The sequence below is a fragment of the Stenella coeruleoalba genome (assembly GCF_951394435.1).
Source record: "Stenella coeruleoalba genome assembly, chromosome: 11".
In the NCBI taxonomy this organism is placed as follows: domain Eukaryota; kingdom Metazoa; phylum Chordata; class Mammalia; order Artiodactyla; family Delphinidae; genus Stenella; species Stenella coeruleoalba.
In genome coordinates, this window is record NC_137157.1 from 3,393,948 (window position 1) to 3,410,981 (window position 17,034).

The 17,034-nt window shown below is 54.1% G+C and overlaps 1 protein-coding gene across 3 annotated transcripts in view; it reads left to right on the plus strand.

Annotated features, from left to right (window-relative positions):
- The window catches only part of CERK (ceramide kinase), a 52,902-nt gene that overhangs the window by 26,118 nt on the left and 9,750 nt on the right, over positions 1-17,034 (plus strand). For all 3 annotated transcript variants that reach the window (XM_079937134.1, XM_079937135.1, XM_079937133.1), the window contains exons 4-9: positions 3,177-3,302; positions 5,406-5,469; positions 7,643-7,788; positions 12,972-13,046; positions 13,843-13,995; positions 16,410-16,515. In XM_079937134.1, coding sequence (XP_079793260.1) covers positions 3,177-3,302; positions 5,406-5,469; positions 7,643-7,788; positions 12,972-13,046; positions 13,843-13,995; positions 16,410-16,515 — 670 coding nt within the window. The remainder of the gene's footprint in view (positions 1-3,176; positions 3,303-5,405; positions 5,470-7,642; positions 7,789-12,971; positions 13,047-13,842; positions 13,996-16,409; positions 16,516-17,034) is intronic.

A 17,034-nucleotide genomic window follows, 5' to 3' on the forward strand; every position in this document is an offset into this window, starting at 1 on the left:
GTGGGTGTACGTAGTCTTGCATTATGGTTTTAACTGGCATTTCCCTGATGGGAATGCGTTTCTCAGCTTCACTGGCTCTGTGTGTGGGCCGTTTGGAGATCCTCTTTTGTGAGGTGTCTGTCCAAGTCTTTTACCCGTCTTTCTGTTGGGTTGCCTGTCTGTCTAGATGATGTGTAGAAATTCTTTACATATGGTAGATCTGAATCTTTCATTGGATTTTTGAATCACAGGTGCCGTCTCCCACGGGATGGCTTGTGTTTCCGCTCTCTTCATTCCATTCTTTTGATGGACATTCTTAGTATTTACGTAGCTCTGTTTATCTTTTTTAAAAACTCTGTGGCTAGTTTGTGTCCTGTTTAGGACAGCTTTTCTGCTCCAAGGCCACGAAGATGGTTTCTTCTAAAGCTCTGTTCTACCTCTTGCTTTGAGAGTCCCTTTGGAAGTGATGTGTGTATGCAGTGTGAAGTAAGCGGTCACGGTTCACGTTCCTTAGCTATAGATCCCTGCCTCACCCCGTGCCATCTGTGGGAAATCTTGTCCTTTCCCCACCGCACCGTGGTGCTATTGTTTTGTTTTTTATTTATTTTTTGCTCACAGGTAGACATTTAATTGGATTTTATATTTCACCTTGCATCCAATGACCTTGCTAAATTCATTGATTAATTTTAATAGTTTGATGATTCTTTTTGTCAGCTGTGAATAATGACTATTCTGTTTTTTCTGCCTCAGTTCTTATGCCTTTTTCTTTCTTTTTCTTACCCTTTTGCCCTGGTTTGGACCCTCCAGTGCAGCGGGGAGGGTCTTAGTCCTGATCTTGGGGGAAACTTTTCAACATCCCACAGTCGAAAATGATGCTTCTTAGGTTTTTGTTTTGTTTTGTTTTGTTTTTTTTGGCCACGCTGCGTGGTATGCGGGGGTCGAACCACGTGCCCCCTGCGGTGGGGGCAGAGTCTTAACCAATGGGCCGCCAGGGAAACCTCAGGTTTTTTTAAGTAAGTTTTTAAAGTCCAGATTAAGGAAGTTCCTTTCCAACCCTAGTTTTCTGAGAATTTTTAAAAATCATCATCGGATGTATAATTTGATAAGTGCTTTTTCTGCATCTATTGAGATGATTGTATGATTTTCTTCTTTTTGAGTTAACGTGTTGAAAAACATTGGTTTCTCCTTGTATTTTGTATAAAAGCCTTTGTATTCCTGGAATAAACCCTACTTGGTAATGATGTATTTGCCCTTTTTGTGCATTTCTGGATTTGACTTGATGATATTTTGTTTAGGATTTTCTCACCTAGGCTCAGGGGAGAAGTAGACCTATGAGTTTCCTTTCTGTAAACGTGCTTGTCTGGTTTTGCTGTCAAGCTTACAGTGGTCATGGACACAGAGTTGAGTAGTGCTTCTTTCTTTTCTGTCGTGTGGAAGAATTTTTATCATGTTGAGGCCACTTTTCCCCTTAAATATTTGGAAGCATTAAGTGGTGAAACCATCTGGGGTTTTCTTTGTGGGAAGGCTTTTATTAATGTCTTCAGTTTCTTTATTAGATAGCAGACTATTCAGATTTTCTATTTATCCTGTCACTTTTGGTAAATTGTATTTTTTGAGAAATGTGTCTCTTACATAAAATTTATTGGCATAAGTTTAATAAATCCTTTCACTTTCCTTGTAATATTTGTAGGTTCTGAAATAATGTCCTTTCTCATTCCTGATATTGTTAATTTGTGTTTTTTCCCTTTTTTCTTTTTATCAGTTTTATTTAGGGACTTATCAATTTTATGACTCTTTTCAAAGCATAGACTTTTGGCTTTGATTTTTCTCTATTGTGTATTGCCTTCAATATTTTATTAGGAAGATTTTCAAACATACAGAAAAATTGAAAAAATTGTACCATAGACATTCATACACCCACCACCTACCTACATTCTGCAGTTGTTAACATTTTGCTGGTTTTGTTTTGTCTGTGTCTCTCTGCCCGTCCATTAGTTAATGGTACGTTTGCTGTGTTTCCCAGTAAGTGACAGACGTCAGGGCATGACCCTTCAGACACTTCAGCACGCGTGTCGTTACCTAGAGGTCAGTATTTGTTTTCAGTTCGGAGGTAGAATTTACATACGGTGAAATGGACAGATGGTAAGTGTAAATCAATGAGTTTTGAAGCATACGTGTACCCATGTAACCCAGACCCTGTAAGACGTACCACCACCCCAGTTTCCTCATGACCCTCCCCTGCCAGTCCAGAGACGACCACCAGTCTGATTGTTTCTTTTCGTCATTGTTGCCACATGTTAGTTCTGCCGCATAAATGGAATCATGTAAAAGGGGCTGTTTTGTGTAATTCTTCCGTCTCTCAGCATCATGCTTTTGGTATTTGTTCACGTCAGTTAAGTGTCATCAGTGGGCTGTTCCTTCCTGTTGCTGAACGATGCTCCTTTGGTCACGTTCTGGGTATCCAGCCGTCAGTTGGTGGACGCCTGGTGGGTCTCCACGTTTCGGCTGCTGTGAATGGTGCTGTTGTGAGCGTTGGTGCGTGGGATTCTGTGTGGACCCAGGCCTTCGATTTTCTTGCTACTTTTATTGATTTGTTGGTTAAATTTGGTTTGCAAGTATCAAAATCTACTTGAACCGACCCAAGCAGAAATGTGGAGGTTGCTATAAGAAAATAGGGTGTTTCAGGAGACCTGGGTGTCGGCGGTCAGCCGGGCCTCTGGAAGGGACATCCTGCCGTCCTGCCGTCTCTCCGTCCATCTCCAGATTGAGCGTTCCCTGTGCCTGTCCGTCTGTCTTTCTCTCCCAGCGCTCCGTGCTCTGTATCTATTTCTCTCATTTTCTGCAGACTCACTTTCCGTCACATGAAGAAGAATGAGGCTGCTGCTCCCAGCATTTACACCCTGTAGGACTCACTCCTCATCAGGAGAGAGCGTCCTTCTCTGCCAGGATTCTGAGTCCCCGGGGCTGCCGGCCCCCTGGCCGATGTGCAGGGCACCTGCCTGATCTCACGAGCTGTGCTTTTCCTCTTTTCAGAGATGAGGAAGCTCTTGAGCACCGTTCTTTGCCTTAAAAATGCTTTTTGTCAGATACCGCTAAGCAGCGCTCTAGAGCCGTTGTGGTTTGATTTCGCTCAGCAACAGTTCTTCACTTCGAGCACTTACGTCCATTGTGACCTACGCGGTGTTGCTGTCTTGCAGCGTCTAGACCAAAGCACTTACTGGTGTTCATCAATCCGTTTGGAGGGAAAGGACAAGGCAAGCGGATCTATGAGAGAAAAGTGGCGCCGTTGTTTACACTGGCCTCCATCACCACCGAGATCATCGGTAAGGCGCAAAGTCCCTGTAGAAGTAAATTTGAGAATGACTCAGATATGGTCACTAGGGAGGATTCTTACTGTATTAAGGTTTTTTTTTTCTGGGGCCATGCTTCGCAGCTTGCAGGATCATAGTTCCCCGACCAGGGATTGAACCCGGGCCCCAGCAGTGAAAGCGCAGAGTCCCAACCCCTGGACCGGCAGGGAATTCCCTGTTTAAGATTATTTAAACAACGTGAAATGTTGGGTTTTTTGGCATACCAGAATGAGAAGAATACAAAGTAAAGAACGTAGACTGTTCTAGCCAAGTATTAGCATATAAAGCACTCGGGAAAAACACTAAGGATGAAAGGACAAAGGTTATGGACAGAAAATTCTTGCAAGAGATACAAGCAATTAGTCAGGCTTAGAAATCATTTCGCCAGTAAGTGGTATTTTTAAGAAACACGATGCAATGCCACGTTTGCGGTACCGAGTTTCAGAGCAGGTTCTAGATGCGGGGAGGGTGTAGGGAGACGGATTCTCCCTTCACGATTTGAGGGTTTTGTGTAAACTTATTAAAGGGCCACTTGGCAGTGCGGGTCAAGAGCCTCAAAAAGGAGGGGGTTTTTATCCAATCTTACAGTTTTCTAAACTTTCCTGAGAAAGCCATCAGCTGTGCACAGAGGGCGAGGTACACAGGTGTCCGTTGCCTCATTTTTATAAAAGCAAAACACCGGGAGCCGCTTATACCCCCGAACAGGAAGCAAAAGATAAACTTGTGGGGAATCTGAAGGAACAGTATGCAGCTCTTTAAAATGGTCTTTACAAGGAATTTTTAATGATGAAAAAGGGATTGTGATAAGATGTTGGGAAAACAAGGACACAAAATTGTGTGTACAAGTGAATTTCAAGAGAGTTTTTGTTGGGACTTCCCTGGTGGTCCAGTGGCTAAGACTGCGCGCTCCCAATGCAGGGGGCCCGGGTTCGATCCCTGGTCAGGGAACTAGATCCCACATGCTGCAGCTAAAGATCCACATGCCACAAATGAAGATCCTGCACGCGGCAACGGAGACCCCCCGTGCCGCAACTAAGACCCAGTGCGCCCAGATAAAAAAATTAATCATTTTTTTTTTAAAGAGACTTTTTGTTACAGTGAGTATACAGACTATGGACTAACATTTTCTTTCCTCTACATTTTGGTATATTCTAAAATTTTCCAAGTCCCTTGGATAATAAGGGAAAACTATAAAATAGAAGATGTAATCTCTTCCAAAAAAAGTTATTATTTGTTGGCAATTAAATGCCAAGAATGTGGGACTTCCCTGGTGGCGCAATGGTTGAGAATCCGCCTGCCAGTGCAGGGGACACGGGTTCGAGCCCTGGTCCGGGAAGATCCCACATGCCGTGGAGCAACTAAGCCAGTGTGCCACAACTACTGAGCCTGTGCTCTAGAGCCCGTGAGCCACAACTACTGAGCCCGTGTGCCACAACTACTGAAGCCCACGCGCCTAGAGCCCGTGCTCCACAACGAGAGAAGCCACCACAATGAGAAGCCCGTGCACCGCAACGAAGAGTAGCCCCCGCTTGCCGCTACTAGAGAAAGCCTGCACGCAGTAACAAAGACCCAACACAGCCAAAAATAAATAAATAAAATTTTTTTTAAATGCCAAGAATGTGATGTCCTACCCAGTAGAGTGTATTCTGAGAGGTCCTGTTCCCCTGAGGTCAGCATCCCTGTCCATGAAAGGAATTTGGGTCAGATCGAAGGAGGGGTTTCTTACAGGAAACCCTCCTGAAGATTTTATAGGACCTCATTTTAAAAGCATGGTTTACTTGCCTTTTTTTTTTTTTTTTTTTTTTTTGCGGTATGCGGGCCTCTCACTGTTGTGGCCTCTCCCATTGCAGAGCACAGGCTCCGGACGTGCAGGCTCAGCGGCCATGGCTCACGGGCCCAGCCGCTCCGCGGCATGTGGGATCTTCCCAGACTGGGGCACGAACCCGTGTCCCCTGCATCGGCAGGCGGACTCTCAACCACTGCGCCACCAGGGAAGCCCCGACTTGCCTTTCATTTTAAAGAGGATTCACAGACCTGAGTGTAAACTCTGTAATGTAACATGTTTTCTCCCCACAGTTACTGAGCGTGCTAACCATGCCAAGGAGAGTTTATATGAGCTCAATATAGACAAATACGATGGGTGAGTAAGCGTCTTCCATCTGACTAGTAAATAGTCAATTCTCATCACGTTTTACCCATCTGTCTTCATTTTATTCACTCCCTCTCCTTACACCTTTTTTCCTAGTTGTAGAAGTAAAATAAACCTTCTTCTAGAAAATTCGGAAAGGCAGAAACGTTCAGTCGTGTTCTTCTCCTTGGAAAACCACCGTGTAATAGTTTTGTTTTCCTTTCCGGTCTTACCACCTATGTACAGAAATTTTTTCTGTATCGTTTGAAAGTATGTTATAGACATGATCAGCTTTCGTCCCTAAATATTTGTGTATATTTCCTAAAAGCAAGGATATTCTCTTACAGAGCTAAAACGCAGTGATCAAAACCAGGAGATTAGCACTGATACGAATGCCGTCACCCATTTGCTGTCCTTATCAGACCCTGCCCGCTGTCCCATTACTCCCTAAGGCAGAAGAGCCCTGGATCATACGTTGCCTTCAGACTCAGTGGGTGTGTCCCTAGTCTCCCGTGACCCGGACCAGATCCTCAGCCTTCTTGGTGTGGCTGAATTTTGGGAGAACAGGCCAGTGCCTTTGCAGCATGTCCCTTGGTTCTAGGTCTGTCTGAGGTTTCCTCTCGGTCAGGACCCGCTTGTGCGTTTCTGGCTGCGACAGCGCAGAGTGGGTGCTGTGCTCGTCCCCGCAGGAGGCACCGGCCCCGAGTGTGACTCTGCATCTGTGTTGCGTCTGTACCTGCTGGCATGTCAGCTCCTGGAGAGCCGGCCTCCTCTGCCTTGTGCACAGCTGTCCCCGGCGCCTGGCACAGGGCTGGCACGCAGCAGGTGCTCCGCGAATGAACAGATGAGGCTGGGGAAAGGTGGTAAGGATCCCCGGAGAGCTTGTACATAGGTGTCCTGTGGGCTCGGGTGTTTTGGAAAGATACTTTTGTTTTATTTATTTTGTTTATTTATTTTTGGCTGCGTTGGGTCTTTGTTGCTGTGCGCAGGCTTTCTCTAGTTGTGGCGAGCGGGGGCTACTCTTTGTTGCGGTGCGTGGGCTTCCCATTGCAGTGGCTTCTCTTGTTGTGGAGCACGGGCTCTAGGCACGTGGGCTCAGTAGTTGTGGCTCTTGGGTCTAGAGCACAGGCTCAGTAGTTTTGGCGCACGGGCTTAGTTGCTCCGCAGCATGTGGGATCTTCTCGGACCGGGGCATGAACCCGTGTCCCCTGCATCGGCAGGCGGACTCTCAACCACTGCGCCACCAGGGAAGCCCCGGAAAGATACTCTTGAAAGCTGCGTGGCAAGTAGCAATGAGGATTGGACCCAAGGAAGCTGCCAGAGGTTGTGGGTCTTGGGCAAGAGCTGGCTGGACAGTGGCAGAGGCAGCAGGGCTGCTCTCCAAGGCGTTTGGGGGAGAATCGGCTGGTCCCCGTGACCGAGTCCTCACCAAGTGTCATCAGGCAATGAGATGAGCTGAAGCGGGTTTTGGTATGGGGGACGTCAGCTGAGCTGTGGGCCCCCTCCAGTCGGGTCAGCGTGAAGGCTGAGGGGCAAGCTTTGTGACCAGGAGCAGCGGCGTCCTGAGTGTCCCTGTGCCCCATCCCAGGGCCCCAAGAAGGCTCTAGGGTCTCAAGTGGGCAGCTGTGCCGCTGGGGACCTCAGGCAGTGTGAAGAGCCTCCCTGGAGGGGGGAAGGGTCAGGGAGGCAGATTAGGGTCACACGGCGGGAGTGGGTCGTGAGTGGGGGAGGGGTGGGGGGAGCGTCAGGGAGGGAAGAAGCCACGTGTCACCTGCCCCAGAGGCCGAGTTCCTGGAGACCTTGTTCGGGGGCTGGAAGGCAGAGGGTAGCAGCCTGTTGAGCCCATGCTCTGTCTGCTTGGTTTTCGTCAGCCTCGCCTGCTAGGGACGGAGGGGGCATTCTCTGCAGCTTGGCCCCAGGCCCTGCCCTTCTCGACCTGTCAGAGCCTGGCCGTGTGGCTACGGCGGGCATCAGGAGCCTCTCCCTGCAGGGCTGGGACGCAGACACGGAGGGTCTGAAGAGGTCTGCCGCGGGAGCGGGGAGCGAACTGAGACGGGTGGGGACTGTGCCGGCCGACGGGGCGCGGGCACAGCTGCGGCCTGGGTGGCGGCTCAGAGGCCAGCGCAGGAGGGGCTGGTGGTGCGGGGCGGGTGCGGAGGGCCTGACCCCTGTGTTCTTCCTGCAGCATCGTCTGTGTGGGCGGAGACGGCATGTTCAGCGAGGTCCTGCACGGCCTGGTGGGCAGGACGCAGAGGGACGCCGGCGTGGACCAGGACCAGCCGCGGGCGTCGCTCGTGCCCAGCCCGCTGCGGATTGGCATCATCCCCGCGGGTACGTGGGCCGGGAGGGGCCGCCCTTGGGTTTTCCTGGAGGCTCATCCCTTTATTTCAGGTGCGCTCTTCTCTCCACGCACCTGACGCAGGACCGCCGCTGCATGCGGGAAGGGGTCCTGCTGTCCCCCCGGACGCCTGCTTCCTGCCCGGCGCTGGGGGCGCGGTCCTTGCTCTCAAAGGGTTGGCCGTTTGGCAGTGGGGGGGATGGGGGAGACCCAGAGCACAGTGCAGGACAAGGGGAGCCTGGGGGGCAGGCGGTGTCCTGGAAGAAGTGACGGGCACCCGGGGCCGGGGGGCTGCCTGTCGGGGCGGGAGGCCTCGGGGTGTGAGCGGGACGGGCCGGCTCGGTGTGTTTGGTGTCTCCGGGAAGCACCCAGCTCTTAGGAGAATCACAGCATTAAGCCGGCGGGGGCGGGGTGAAGCCGGGGCTTTGCAGACCACTCAGCGGAAGGAGGCACCCTCCTCCCCCTGTGTCTGGGCCACAGCGGCAGGGACCCTGGCAGGCCAGCTTCGGGTAGACATCCAGGTTCTCCGATGGCTCTGAGAATGGTGCCGTCACCCCGTTTTCTGGGTGACGATGCGGGGTGCCAGGGTCAGGTTGCATGGTTGCCCAGAAGGGCGTGGACAGTGGGGCTCGGAGGCTGCCCTGCCCCACCTGGGAAAGTCTGTCCTTCTCCACCTGCCCCAGTATTGTCTGTGTGTTAAGGACGTTCCCCTCAGTGGGTCACGTGTTTTCCAACTTCTCTGCCAAGCTAGGCTTTTGTCCTTTAACCTTGTGCATGGTGCTTCTGGACTACGTGAAGTTTATTTTTCTGCATTCTAATCTGTGTTTCCTTTATGCCCCTTGTCACCATTTGCCCGTGTGGCTCTGATACCTAAAACCCTGGGCTGTTAAAATGGTCGAAGGGCGCACGAGCTCAGGCCAACGCCACACGCCGGGAGTGCCCCCGCGCAGGCGCCCTGCTTCTCCGCGGCCTGGCGTGGAGCGGGTCTTGCTGTGAGCTCAACAGACACACGGACCAGCGTGGCAGGAGAGGGTCTCCAGTAGTGGGGCAGGGTAGCGGAGATGCCGCTGGCGTGGGTCTGGGTGAGTGGCTCGGAGGGGCTCCTTCCAGGGGGGGGGTCCCAGGAGCCTTCCTGAGACATGCGTGAGGGGCCGGGCGCAGAGTGACGCGTGCCAAGGGTCCCCTGGGGCAGCGGGTGGCCATGGGAACAGCCGTGCGCTCAGGCAGGGGGCTAGAGGGACTGGGGAAAGGCCCTGGGTCAGGCTCTCGTCTTGAGGGCCGCGTGTGAGCCCACCCTCTGCGTTCCGTTCTAGAGCAGCGGCGGGTGGGCGGCCCAGGTCCCGTGGACGCTGGACGTCGGGCGTGTGGTCGGCTGTGACTCGGGCACGGTTTCAGTGGCAGAGCCAGCGGGACTCGGCGAATCGGATGGCGCAGCCAGCCCGAGCCGCCAGCAGGAGCCCCCTGGCACTGGGCTGTGGGCACTGGCCGTGGAGCTCAGGGACAGTGTGTCGGGGTTCAGAGCTGGGTGGTCCTGCCTGGGCTTGCTCAGGTATCAGGAAGGCCGGCACAGCGGGGGCGGGGAGACAGCAGTGCCCAGACTGTGCTTGCAAGAAGAAGGGCACATGCCGGCTGCCTCTGCCCTGGGCCGGATGATACAGCTTCAGGGAGGGCCGCCTCCCAGGCAGGGCCTCGAGGAGGGGGAGGCTGCAGGTGCCTCTGGGGCACAGGGGCTGGGGGTCAGGAGTCTCCTGACGCCCGAGGTGAACCAGATCTTACGTCTGGAGCTGGCGCTCCCTCTGGGTTAAATAAAGTCTTCACCACACAGAGACCACTGGGGAGGTACGTTGTCCCCAGAGGGGACAGTGAGCTGTCGGAAGCAGACTGAATGTTAAACAAGCGAGAAGTGGTGTTTTGGGGACGAAAAAGAATCAGACATTCTCCTGCCCTGAAGCGGCTGTCTGCTGGTGCTCCGGCCGCCAGCCCAAAGCACAGGGGTCCACAGCCCGCAGGCACCCCGCGCTCCGTCCGTCCGTTCCCTCGGTGGGTCCTCGTGCATACATTCTGCTGGCCTCCTGTGGGCCGGCCTCGCTGGGGGCCTCGCGAGGGGACACGGCGGGGACGCAGGGAGTCCAGGGGGAGAGGCAGGTGATGAGCATAAAACAGAAAGAACAGAGCAGTGGGGCCCGGGGGAGCACGGTCCGGACGGGCGCATGGGGCCTTGCACGTGTGATCCCACTCAGATGCCTGAAGGGCGGGGGACAGTGCCTTGCATCTGGGGCACGATGTTCTAGGCCGGAGGAGTGGCATAGGCGGTGACCCCGAGGCAGGAAAGGCTTGGCTGTGGGTGGGGCCGCCGTGAGCAGGGTGAGTGAGAGGCAGAGTGGAGGTGGGAGCTGCGGGGGGCAGGGGGGAGGTGGCCCCGTGGAGGATGCTGAGCTGAGTACCTTCTTTAAACATCTGACTTCTCAGCAAAGTGACCCCTGAAACCTACTAGAAGCTCGGTTCACTTACCCTGTTTGTTGCCCTAAGGACTTGGGTGACAGTGAATGCGTGTGCCCCAGCCCAGGGCAGCCCCCACTGAGCCCTCTGCTTTTTTCTGTAGAGTTCAGGTGCCTGTAGGTTCTGCGCCATCTCACACCCTCAGTGGAAGCGTTTGCGATTAGCTCCTAGTGAATGAACTCGGAAACGTGGGCCACGTCCAGCCCAGCCCTCTAGAGCCGGCGGTTTGCCCCAGGTGCGGCCCAGGACTGACTGTCTGACCAGTGGCCTTCAGCCTGTCCCTGTCCTGCCCACTGTTCCCACACGAGGTGCCTCTCACGCAGCTTCTGTGACGAGATGCTGTCGTTGAGGAGGGTCGTCAAAAAGGGCCCGTCTTCGTTGTGGCTGTAAAAAGGATGATGCAGCCGGTCAGAAGCGCTGGGCTTTTTTTCCCTACTCGAGACACATCCCTTTATGAGACTTTCAACTTGATTCTAGCATCTGTTTAATAGGGCAGTTAGATTCTAGATAGGCCCAGAGATAAAGAGGGACTTTAAAGGTCAAAAGGACATGGTGCAAAGTGCAGACCACTCGTCTCTTCATTTTTATTTGAGATCACTGCTGAATTTCTACTGAGTAAAAGACTGCTGAATATACAAGTTATATCTGATCAGATGCAGGGGAGGGGACTTCCCTGGTGGCGCAGTGGTTAAGAATCCGCCTGCCGACGCAGGGGACTCGGGTTCGAGCCCTGGTCCGGGAAGATCCCACGTGCCACGGAGCAACTAAGCCCGTGCGCCACAACTACTGAGCCTGTGCTTTAGAGCCCGCGAGCCACAACTTCTGAGCCCGCGCGCCACAACTACTGAAGCCCGCATGCCTAGAGCCCATGCTCACAACAAGAGAAGCCACCGCAATGAGAAGCCCATGCACTGCAACGAAGAGTAGCCCCCCCCCCCTGCTCGCCGCAACTAGAGAAAGCCCGCACGCAGCAACGAAGACCCAAGGTGGCCAAAAATAAAATAATTAATTTTTTAAAAAATGCAGGGCATGTTGGATGTCTGATCCGTTTTTGTTCTAAGGGATGGTTTGTGAAGAAATGAAGCAGTGCAGTAGGCACGTAAGGGGAGCACGTGGGCTCTGGAAATTCTGGGAAGTTCTAGGGATGTGAAGGTGTGCTTCAAGTTAATTGCGTGGCTCTTTTCTAGTTTATTTTCTCAGAAATGTTTATACCCGTTATTCGGGTACCCTCAGTTAGAAAAACAGGGGTGTGGAAGATAGTCTGAAACCATGTAGTTTTCCTTAAATACTGTGAATTCCAGTTTAAGAATTAAGTCACTCCTGTAATCGTAAATGTTCATTTAAACCGTTTTACTTTTCGGCTCATTCTTGGAATGAGATGTCATTCAAGTCTTCAGGTTAAGGTTAACAAAAAAGAAAAATACACATATTAAAAAATATATCAATCTGTGTGTGTTTACGTAAGTTTCCGACCATAAGAAGGCATATGTTAGCTTAGATTAAATAGTTAAGAGGCGTCTACTCTGATCTCAAACTGGACCAGATTCTGTTGCTCTAAGAGATGACAAACACTGCCTGCGATCCAGCGCGTCTATGTAGAACCATGGACCTTCAGGCGCCCCTTAGGCTGAGGGCCTTATAGAATGTTCCGGGGCCTGAGGGCACAGCATCTGGGTCCTGCCTGCGGCCAGAGCTTGTGTGCCTGTAAACAGGATGGTTATTCCCTGATGGGCCTCAACCTGTGTTGCTTGTGTGTCTGAGGCAACATTACGGTACAATTCTGGATACGGTCAGGGTTTATCCTTGGGAAATCTAGACTAGGGTTTTCGGCTATTCAGCAGACGTGTTAAAATTCAGATCGCTCAGCCCCAACCCAAACCTACTGGGTCAGGATCTCGGGGGTGGGGCGGGGCTCAGGAGTCGGTTACAAATAAGCAGCCGGGAGGTGTGCTGCCCACTCAGGTGGAGCGGAGACGTTGGTGACGACCCAGTCAGAACCGGGACACACCGAGGCCGGACCCGTAGCATCCCTGCCGTGCCCTCGGGATCCCGGTGCTAGCTGGGTGCTCTGAGGTCCCCTCCACTCTATAGACAGGGGTGTGGGCAGGAGGAGGCAGAGCCCCGGCCGAGCCCGTGGGGTTCAGAGCGGGTCCCGCTGGCCCCTCACGTCTGTCAGCCGGCAGCTGCTGCGCCCTTATGACCCAGGGGTGGGCTGAGGCTCCGGGTCTCGCCTCGCACAGGCCTGCGGTGCTTTTTCTGTGACCTCCACGAGCTGTCCCTGCTTTACATGCGCTTTCCCGCTGCAGAATCCCTCTGGTCTTGTGGTCTGGAGCCCCAGGGCTGCTGCCCGCCTTTGTGGCAGCCAGGAGCGGGGACACTGTGCAGAGCGCTGAGCCTGGCGCCCCGGCGCCCCGCCGCCACCGCTGCAGTGACTTCCGAGGGGCCCCGCCCCCCAGACGGGCTCAGGAGGGGTCTCTGAACTCTCTGGGAGGAGCTGGTTGATGGTGTTCTTGATGAACCAACCTCAGTGACTAATTCTGTAGGCAAACGGAGCTTATTCCTTCTTATCTACTCCCGGGCCATGGAAGAAGCAGAAGAGCTTACCACTCATTCACCTGGAAACACGCTGGGATCATAAGTGACTGTAGTGATATTAAGGACCTTTTCCCCCTTTTAGGGTCGACAGACTGTGTGTGTTACTCAACGGTTGGCACGAACGACGCGGAGACCTCAGCTCTGCACATCGTCGTGGGTAGGTGCCTCGCTCAGTGCCGCACTTGGCTTGCTGCGTCCCAGGTCCCCGGGCACACGCGGGTGTCGGTCCGCCTCACCATGCAGGTGCCCGTCAGTCCGCCCGTAGGGCCCTGGCTGCCACCCTTCCCTGCCACTTCCCATCCAGCGGGGTGACCTTCAGAAACAGAAGCGCTGCTCTGCTCGGAACCCTCTCGTGCCCTCCCCAGAGCATTTGGGGTGCCCGGCGCCTGCGCCCCGGTGGTTCTCCGTGGCGTCCCGGGACTCGGCCCCTTGTCGCCCTGTGGGAACAGGCCTCCCCAGTCACACCCCTCCCCCCCGCTCCTCTAGAAAGCGCGTCCCCCGGGGGACGCTTGTACAGCAGCTCGGAGCTGTGCAGGCGCCCTCAGCGCACGTGTGGCCCCCTCTGCCCGTCCTCGTCCCTGATGGCAGTGCTCCTCGCGTGTCATCCAGTCACAGAACGGCTGTGTTTACAGACGGTGCACGTGTGAGTTTACATGTGAAGACGCCAGGCGCCTTCTCCACCTTCCTTCCCGTTAGTGGCGTTTAGCGAGCTTCACGGTCACATTGTTTTCCCCTCCTTACGGAACAGCCTTCCAAGCCCGTTTTGGAAATTTGAGTCAAATTTAGTCACTTGAGTGGAGAGCAGGAGGCCGGGCACCCCGGGAGAACAGCCCACGGCCTCGGCTGCCTTCTGCCTGTCTCACGCTTTAATCCGTGGCTTCGTCATGGCCGCCGGGCGCTGTGCAGCGGGACAGGCGGAGGGGCGCGGCGTCCACCCTGGCTTCTCTACGCAGGGGACTCGCTGCCCATGGACGTGTCCTCTGTGCATCACAACAGCACGCTGCTGCGGTACTCGGTGTCCCTGCTGGGCTACGGCTTCTACGGGGACATCATCAAGGACAGCGAGCAGAAGCGGTGGATGGGTCTCGTCAGATACGACTTCTCAGGTAACTCAGAGTACCACGCCGGGAGCTTCCACACACGGCCTCCGCCTCGCTCAGGGTGGGGCCCCGTTCACAGACGGAAACCAGGGGGCGGGAGTCTGACGGGTCCCGGGTGCCCGGAGAACCACTGCCGTCGGTCACAGGCCAGTTCTCACATGTGCTCAGAGCTGGAACAAAGAGGAATGGAGGTCGATCCCAGATCGTACAAACAAGTGACGGTCTGCACTTCAGGTCACGTGCAGCACCACCCTTCAGCCTTCAAATGCGTCTAAATGCAGCAAAAAAGTTTGAAAGGATGTAGGATTCAAAGTTTGACACTTGTCGCTGAGATGAATTCCTTGGCTGTATTTATTCATTTATTTGCAGGGACTTATAGTACTATTTTATTTTATTTTTAACATCTTCATTGGAATATAATTGCTTTACGCTGTTGTGTTAGTTTCCGCTCCATGACAAAGTGAGCCAGCCATATGCATACATATATCCCCACATCTCCTCCCTCTTGCCCCAGGCCCCACTTCTGATTCTAGTTCTCTTGCTGTTTCCACCACATCTGCAGTGACTTCCTGCACTGAGGTCTGAACCCCTCCGAGTCATCCAGGAGGGTTGGAATCAACTTCTTCCAAACTCCTGTCAGTGTTGATATTTTGAACTCTTCCCATGAATCATCCCAGATGTTCTTAATGGCATCTGGATGGTGAAGGTTTTTGGTTTACTTTGCCCAGATCCATGAGAGAAATTACTGTCTGTGGCAACTATAGCCTTACAAGATGTATTTCTTAAGGAGTAAGACTTGAAAGTTGAAATGGGGACTTCCCTGGTGGTGCAGTGGTTAAGAATCTAGCTGCCAATGCAGGGGACACGGGTTCGAGCCCTGGTCCGGGAAGATCCCACGTGCCACGGAGCAACTAAGCCCGTGCGCCACAACTACTGAGCCTGCGCTCTGGAGCCCGTGCTCCACAACAAGAGAAGCCACCGCAGTGAGAAGGGCACACACAGCAATGAAGAGTGGAGAAAGCCTGCACATAGCAGTGAAGACCCAACACACCAAAAATAAATAAATGAATTCATTTTAAAAAAAAGAAAAAAAAAAGAAAGTTGAAATGACTCCTTGATCCATGGGCTGCAGAATGAATGTTGTGTTGTCAGGCATGAAAACAACATGAATCTCGTCCATCTCCCTCAGAGCTCTTGGGTGACCAGGTACATTGTCATTGAGCAGTAGCTTTTTTTTTTTTTTTTGCGGTATGCGGGCCTCTCACTGCGGTGGCCTCTCCTGCTGCGGAGCACAGGCTCCGGATGCGCAGGCTCAGCGGCCATGGCTCACGGGCCCAGCCGCCCCGCAGCATGTGGGATCTTCCCGGACCGGGACACGAACCCGTGTCCCCTGCATCGGCAGGCGGACTCTCAACCGCTGTGCCACCAGGGAAGCCCAAGCAGTAACATTTTGAAAGAAATCTTTTTTTCTGAGCAGTAGGTCTCAACAGTGGGCTTAAAATAGTCAGTCATGTTGTAAATAGATGTGTTTATGAACAGTCTTTGGTGTTCCGTTTACAGAGCACAGGCGAGTGGATTTAGCATAATTCTTAAGGGCGCCAGGATTTTCAGATGGTAAATAAGCACTGGCTTCAACTTACAGCCACCCCTAGCCGCAGAGCCAGCCTGTCTGTCCTCCGGAGCTCTGACGCCAGGCAGCGACCTCTCCTCTCCAGCTGGGGAGGTCCTATAGGCGGCACCTTCCTCCAGCAGAAGGCTGTTTCCTCTGCGCCGAAACGCTGGTGTTTAGTGGAGCCGCCTTCGTGAATGGTCGTAGCTGTGGGCCTCCTGGCCGCTGGCTGCAGCTGCTGCACCGGCACTTGCTGCCTCCCCCGGCACCTCGATGTCAGGAGGCGGCTTCTTTCCTTCAACCTCGTGACGCAGCCTCTGCTCGCTTCTTCCTCTGCAGCCCCCTCACCTCTCTCAGCCGGGCATGCTGGGGGTGCAGGCAGCTCGATGGACAGCACACCACAGTTTGCCAGAGGGGCCGGCCACGGTCTGGTAGCAGTGCTGCCTGGTCTTTTTCCTGAGTTCCTCCAAGACACCAAAGTTGTGGATGACGGGGTCAAGCCTGGGGGCGCGCTGGGGGCTTCACAGGGCGGAACCTGCAGGCCACGTCGTCGAGGCCACGACGAGGGGTCACTGGTGGCTGAGACGTCCCCTTTGCCAGTGTGGAAGGCAGCCCTGGTGGCCGGGAGCCTGCAGTCCTCTGTGATGGTGGTGGCAGCTCAGCCTGAAGTGGGAGGGGGCCATGTCCTCCTGCAGACGCTCTGTCCCCAGGCAGGGGCCCCGCACCCACGCTTTGCAGACGCTGACGGCACGGCCTCCTGCGCAGGCAGTGGTGCATGTGGATGTGTCTCTCCGTCTCACTCTGTTCTCAGGTTTGAAGACCTTCCTCTCCCATCACTGCTACGAAGGGACAGTGTCCTTCCTGCCAGCACAGCACACGGTGGGCTCCCCGAGGGACAGGAAACCCTGCAGGGCGGGGTAAGCACATCCCTTACGTGCATTTCTGCTCAAACGATGAGATAGAAGCAGGACTGGCTGGGGTTTGCTCCTGCCGTGAAGTGAGTGGGCAGTACTTGGCAATGTAGACGGGAGGTGCTGGTTCCTCCTGACCAGTGGTCAGGGTCCCACGCACCCTGAGGGGGTCCCGCCGTGTCCCCCATGCTGGGTCCTGGGTCACGGGGCGGCCCAGGGTCAGGTCTGGTCCCCGTCGTCTGCCCAGCAGAGGGCTCACACCACGCTGTCTGCTCCGGTGTGGGGACCCGCTGTCCCCCCCGCTGGGGACGTGAGAAATGATGAAGACGAGCCCCGTTATGGATGGCTCTGTGCGCGCCCTCGGGGCGCCCGTGGAGCTGGCTGGACGGGCCCCCTGTCGCCCCACTGGGTGGTCAGGAGAGGCCGGTCCAGACCCCGGGCCAACAGTGGGGGCCCCTCTGCGAGCCATGGTGCCTTTTCGCCCTGTGTGTCCCCACCATGCCCAACAGCATGTGCCCGGGTTAA